The sequence below is a fragment of the Drosophila nasuta genome, unplaced genomic scaffold, assembly GCF_023558535.2.
Source record: "Drosophila nasuta strain 15112-1781.00 unplaced genomic scaffold, ASM2355853v1 ctg333_pilon, whole genome shotgun sequence".
NCBI classification, from domain to species: domain Eukaryota; kingdom Metazoa; phylum Arthropoda; class Insecta; order Diptera; family Drosophilidae; genus Drosophila; species Drosophila nasuta.
This window is the reverse complement of record NW_026869519.1, coordinates 1-6,825: the sequence shown is the minus strand read 5'-3', so window position 1 is coordinate 6,825 and position 6,825 is coordinate 1. Positions and strand designations below refer to the sequence as shown.

General features: G+C 35.7%; 1 protein-coding gene across 1 annotated transcript; it reads right to left on the bottom strand.

Annotated features, from left to right (window-relative positions):
* Positions 1-562: 562 nt before the first annotated feature.
* On the bottom strand, positions 563-6,379 carry LOC132797923 (NCK-interacting protein with SH3 domain-like). Its single transcript, XM_060809677.1, is given in 8 exon segments — positions 563-791; positions 849-1,018; positions 1,086-1,265; positions 1,268-1,294; positions 2,110-2,218; positions 2,299-2,496; positions 3,937-4,572; positions 6,332-6,379. Coding segments are annotated over 8 exon segments (1,572 nt in total). The 3' UTR covers positions 563-587.
* Positions 6,380-6,825: the final 446 nt, after the last annotated feature.

The window sequence follows — 6,825 nt, the reverse complement described above, 5'->3', positions numbered from 1 at the left end:
ATATTTGATCTTTGAAATGTGCGGCTTATTAATTTCTTTTCTGCATTTAGTTAAGTTAATTCGTTTTTTTTCGTGAGCATTTTTGCTATATTGTTGTTGCTTGTTATTGTTTGTTTTCTTGATAAACTTGTTGTTAAAAATTCTTTTGTACATTTCTTTTGTTTTGTGTTTTTCTGTTTCAATTCAATTTAACAATTTTTTTTTTTTTTTGTTGGGGATTTTTTGTTTTATCGTTTAACAATAAACTTAATATGTTTATAAACTTTAATACCAATTAAAAACGTCTTACAAATTAATAAACACGTATTATATAAAATTGTATTTGTCGAAAAGTTTGTTTGTTTTGCATTTTCATTTCTTGTTATTGATTTGATTAGATAGAGATAGCGATCAGTTGATTCATTTGTTTAAGGCTATCCGAAAAGTTATTTAGCTGCTGTTGATTTCTCAGTTTTGTAAACTATACAATTTAAAATTGAAAATATTTTTGGTTGGCTCGCTTTGGTAGTCTCACTAGCAACGCTTTAGATTGGTATTTATTTTGGTTTTAGTTGGTTTTAGGAGTTGTGTTTTTTCTGTTTGCAATTCTAGATTCTGGCTCTGTCTTTAAACAATTGGGGAAATTCGTTGGCGATTTCGCGCACCAACTGCTGATCGGATGCACTGCATTCGGTCTCCTCGCAAAAGATGCGCATAAAGATCTTCATGAGATCGTGCTTGCGATGCTGATGGTCCTGATAGTTTGTGTTGCGCAAAATGCGACGACACAGCTCCAAATAGCACGGACGTAACTAACACTCAGATTATTAGTAAGGTAATTATATAATACATATATTATTACTTAACACATTGCCCGCATCCAGATCGGAAAGTTGACGCACCACAATATCGATGAGGTCATTGATATGGTTTGTATAAAACATGCCAGCCGTATCCGGATTACTGAAGATGTCAATAAACATGCGCAGCACCGTGTTCATGTGCTCATTGTGATGCTTCAGCAGTCGCGTTGGATCATCTAAGTATTATAGTATTATAGTATATAGTATTAATCACAAAATAAAGTACACATTGTTAGGCTTTACCTTCTCGATTGAGCAGCAACAAGAGCTTCTCGGTGAACACTTTGGCTGTGGGCCGATTCTGCATGGCTTCGATGATCACATTCACCGCATGCTCGCTAAACTGCTGATTGAATGCCAGTATCAGAGCGATCACCATATCCACCAGCACCTCCGGGTTGTTGCCCTCGACTATTTCAAGCAAAAGCTGGCAAAGTGCACGCCCAAATAATCTGCAAAAGTTAAGAACAAATTATTAGATATCTAAGTGAATAAAATAATTGAAAATGTTCTAATCTATATCCAACACTTTATGATTATATATATGAGAAATTCTCTAACGAAAATATCGCATGTGACAATATTTAACGTGGAACAACATGTTTTTATTTTAAGCAAAAAATAAATCCTATAGCTCTTGATTAGCACTTTTATTAGAGACAAGAATAATTTTGGCATTATTTTTCAGTTTAAAGATAATTGCAAATATTATCGAAATGAACGCAAAAAATAATGAATTTATGTATTTTATAGTAAAAGTAAAAAAAGTTCCTAAAATCAATCTTAGCTCTAAATATAGTGTTAATCCAGAGGTATAAGAATAACCTTTACTTATTCTTAAAATTTTTTCAGTTTATGTTTTTTACTGTAAATATCACGTGACAAATTTTGTCTGTGAATTAGCCACATACAAATTTGTAACTTTCAAGTTAAACAGTCAAAATCACAGCTACGTATGACGTTAACAATTTGAGAATCGCAGAGAAGGGAAGTTCAGAATTTACTAACAAACAAAAGCAAAGAGCTACAACACTTTATGCTTTAATGCTTGCCAAACTTGCAATAAGTGTTTTAATATCTTTAAAGCACGATATTTATAAGTCGATTAAAGCAAATTATGATAGTTTAGTTAGTCAATGCATAAGAAGTTTGTCAAGACAAACGAATTAGTTGATTGTTTTCTAAATTAAATGAAATGTCACAAAGAATTTCCCTAAATAACCTAGTAATTCCCATTAAAAGCTGCTTTAAAATGCAATTTGCTCACCTTGATGATTCACAGGCATCAGCTGGCCCAACGAGAATATTATGGTTAGCATCTTGACCAGCTGCTTAAACAGATCCAGATCGGCAAAGTGTGCCTTCATGTCTTTGACCTTAAGAAATTCAATTTTGTCCACAAATTAGATCACTTTGCAAAGCAAATATACATACATGAATAAAATGTGCAACTTACAATCTCGAGTGGCAGCAGTGAAGTTAGCAGAATGTCGACGATAATGTGATCAAGATGACAGGCAGCTGTGAAGGTCTGAAGCAGGAGGCGTTTGATGGACCAGCGTCTCTCCATCTGATAGTACTGCACCAGATTGATGAACATCTGATACTGATCGCGCGACATCTCATAGCAACTGATGTTCTCATCCGCATTGTTCTGTCCAGCACAAGCAGACAGAGAAGAGAATAAACAAAGTTAATAAAAGGTAAATAAGCTTAATTCGTTTAACGGCCAAAATAGTGTTCATTAAAATAGGTGTAGCAACATCATATTTCTGTGTATTTCTATGAAATTCTTTCCATCTTGTGTTTCAGTAAAGTGAGTAAACAATGCCACTAAATGCGTTACGTTCTTGTGTGACCCTTAAGTGGGTCAATTTCGAGACGAAGTGTTTTTAGAAGTGGCCGTTAAGCGCAACGGTTGTGATGTGCAATTTTTTCTAAATTTTGACAGTTAAGTGAGTAGACTTTGCCACTAAGTTCATTTTAGGAGCGGTCGCTAAGTGGGAAATAACTAATGTGTAATTCTGTGTAAGTAAACTTTGTCACAAAGTGCATTTCAGATGTGGTTGCTAAGTGCGAAATTTAGGTTATGCAGTTCTAACGCTCTTGAATGACAGTTAAGTGAGTAAATTTTGTCACTAAGTTCATTTTAGGGGCGGTCGCTAAGTGCGAAATAACTGATGTGCAATTCTAACTCTATTGTCTGACCCTTAAGTAAGTAAACTTTGCTACTAAGTGCATTTCAGATGTGGCCGTTAAGTGCGAAATTTGGAATGTGCAATTCTTACGCTTTTGTGTGACTCTTAAATGAGTAAGCTTTGCCACTGAGTGCATTTTAGATGTGGCCGCTAAGTGCGAAATTTTGTATGTGCAATTCTAACGCTCTTGAATGACAGTTAAGTGAGTTAACCTTGTCACTAAGTTATTTTTAGGGATGACCGCTAAATGAAAAATAACTGATGTGCAATTCTAGCGCTCTTGTGTGACTCTTAAGTGAGTAAACTTTGCCACTAAAATCATTTAGGGTGTGGCCGCTAAGTGGGAAATAACTTATGTGCAATTCTAACGCTCTTGTGTGACCCTTAAGTGAGTAAACTTTGCCACTAAGTGCATTTAAGATGTGGCCGCTAAGTGCGAAATAACTGATGTACAATTCTAACTCTCTTGTGTGACCCTTAAGTAAGTAAACATTCCCACTAAGTGCATTTCAGATGTGGCCGTTAAGTGCGAAATTTGGAATGTGTAGTTCTTACGCTTTTGTGTGACTCTTAAGTGAGTAAACTTTGCCACTAAAATCATTTAAGGTGTGACCGCTAAGTGCGAAATAACTGATGTGTAACTCTAAATCTATTGTCTGACCCTTAAGTGAGTAAACATTGCCACTAAGTGCATTTCAGATGTGGTTGCTAAGTGTGAAATTTAGGATGTGCAGTTCTAACGCTCTTGAATGACAGTTAAGTGAGTAAAATCATTTAAGGTGTGGCCGCTAAGTGCGAAATAACAATTCTAACTCTCTTATATGCCCCTTAAGTGTCACTAAGTGCATTTCAGATATGGCCGTTAAGTGCATTAGTTAGAATGTAGCTTCACTCACCAGTATTTCGACAAGTTCCTCAAGAAACTGTATAATATCCTCATCATCTTCGTAGAGCATCCAATTGCGCTGCTCCGTATCGTTCTTGCAATCGGCCAACTGGTTAAACAAATACTGCAAACGCTTCGCATCGTGTGTGATGCCCAGCAGCTCCTTGGACGTCGGCACTTTGCCGGTAACATGGACAGCAACTGGCTCCAGATACGGATTGATGGCGCCATTGTACAACTCCTCCAGGCTGGTCAACACAACACGCAATGCCTTGCACGACAAATCGAAACTGAGATTCGTATTCCGACGCAGCTCATCGACAATTTGATAGACATCCGATGACTCCACCTTCAGCTGTCCTCGGCCATTGCTCGATGATGACGCTCCCGCTGTTCCCGCTGCTGCAGCAGCTGCGAGATGATGCGGTGGCGATGGACTCTCAATGCTGTCGTCCAGCGCTTGACTGTTGTCGGCACTATTGATGGCCGGATTTGTGCAGCCATTGCAGCCATCATCATCGACATCGACATCGACATCATCATCCTCATCGCTCGCCTCATCCGATTTATCATCCGCTCCCTGGCTAAGACTTAGACTCTGTGGCTCAGCATGCGTTGGTTTTCGAGTCGATGACGACGCCGTCGCCTAGGCGCTGGCTTCTCCGGGCTTTGTTCAGATAGCATGGGGTTCAAGGAAAGGGCCAACTAATAGGACGCACCACTTATAATAATAATACATTTAAAATTTCGCGTACATATGGGAAAACAGAAGATGGAGTGTAAAGGGAAGGTTACATTAAACAATAGTGAAAGAGACGAGAAAGGGAAGGAGAGGAAGGTAGGTTAACAAAGAAGACGGAGCCACTCTCTAACGCAATACAGCTGTTATTGTGTGCAGACGCCCACCCTACCGTGATCCTGCATTCAAATGCCAAAAATTAAAAATTTGGCAGGATCCCTAAGAGACAGTGGTTCGGCTAATCTACTCCTGCTTGGTTAGGCATGTTTCCAAATAAAAGTAAACAATTAAGCGGACATACTTAATTTATTAACATATGACAAAAATAATTTGAATATTAACAACATTATGAAATGACAAAAAATATGACAAGAGAAAATAAATAAATAAATAAATTAACGGACAAACATAGTAAGTGTGTATGAGGCAGAAATTATTTAAATAAGGCAAAAAGGAAAGAATAAATAAATAAATACTAAAAAATAATTAACCTATAAATATAAAATATGATCTAGCATAAATATAATATAACTAATTATTTTTGGGGTTTGAAAATTACTAATACTTTAAGAATTTTGAAATTAAAATGACTTCATTGAGAATGATGAAAAGCACAATGAATATAGGCAAACATGATCTATCTTTTTAAACAGAAAAGCTCTGCGCAAGCAATTGGATGAGGATCAGCTGATGACTGTCACTCAATGCAGGCATGTATATGGCCAGCCTTACGAGGTCATTGACCGCTGGGACTGCAGTACACAGTGGTTGCGTCCATAGGCCAAAAATAAAAGAAGTCATAGCAACAAAAATGTACGAAAAGTAAACAAATCGTTTCTAAATTGTCCAATCTTTTTTCATGGCAAACTAGATTTTTCTGGATATCTAACGGTTCTTTCTAAAAATAGAATTGAAGTTGCGAGAAGGTAGTCAATTGCACAGCACAGTTTGCGCGCATCGCGAATTTTCCACAACAAAACCGAACTTTGAAGTGGTCAGTTCATTTATTACGTGTCCAAGTTTATAATATTTTTAATGGATTTTGAAGTTGAAGGTATTTTCTAAAATTTGAGATATTATAAAAACGTACTTGTTAAACTCTTCTTGTTATATTAATTTAAAATAATACATGTTTTTGTCTATATTTTGAACGTCTTTTTATGTTTAGCTAAGGTTTTAGTAGTGACGCCACAGAATGCCACAGTTAAATTGTATATCAATGTGTTTGTCTGGCTCTAAAGGTAATAAATGTGTAAATTTTTTTTGCCGAAAATTGCCGATGTGCTTACAATCGTAAAAATTCTAACACCGTCTTAACATTTTCAGGGTCAGTTTTGCACTAAAAATTTGTTTTCGCTCGTGTGCTTGTTGTGCTGTTGCCCTGTCTTCGTCTTTTGAGTTAGTGTTTATTAATAGTTTTCATTTATTAATAGTTTTGATTTATTTTTGTTTATTCCCTTGCTTTAAACTTTAATAGGTTCTTCTGTGTGTGTATTCTCACGTTTATATGTTTTTTAATGTAAGGTGCAGCAAAGAAGGTAGCGCCGTTGAAAGGTGAACAAAATAGATTGAATTTATAGAAGCAAATATTATTAAAAATGGTTACTGAGGCCTTTCTTGGTTGCGAATGCCTTATGCATTCGTCGCACTTGAAGGGCTCAATTACTTTATCGATTTGCTCTTCGCCCGATATGACCATCTGATCGTCGACCATCTGCAGTTCGTCCCCTCGGTTAATTCGTTTTTTTTCGTGAGCATTTTTGCTATATTGTTGTTGCTTGTTATTGTTTGTTTTCTTGATAAACTTGTTGTTAAAAGAATATATCATTTTGCTTTCACTTTTGTTCTTGTTGTTTGCAATTTGAGAATATCATTTTTTTTTTTGTATATTTGATCTTTGAAATGTGCGGCTTATTAATTTCTTTTCTGCATTTAGTTAAGTTAATTCGTTTTTTTTTTCGTGAGCATTTTTGCTATATTGTTGTTGCTTGTTATTGTTTGTTTTCTTGATAAACTTGTTGTTAAAAATTCTTTTGTACATTTCTTTGTTTTGTGTTTTTCTGTTTCAATTCAATTTAACAATTTTTTTTTTTTTTTTGTTGGGGATTTTTTGTTTTATCGTTTAACAATAAACTTAATATGTTTATAAACTTTAATACC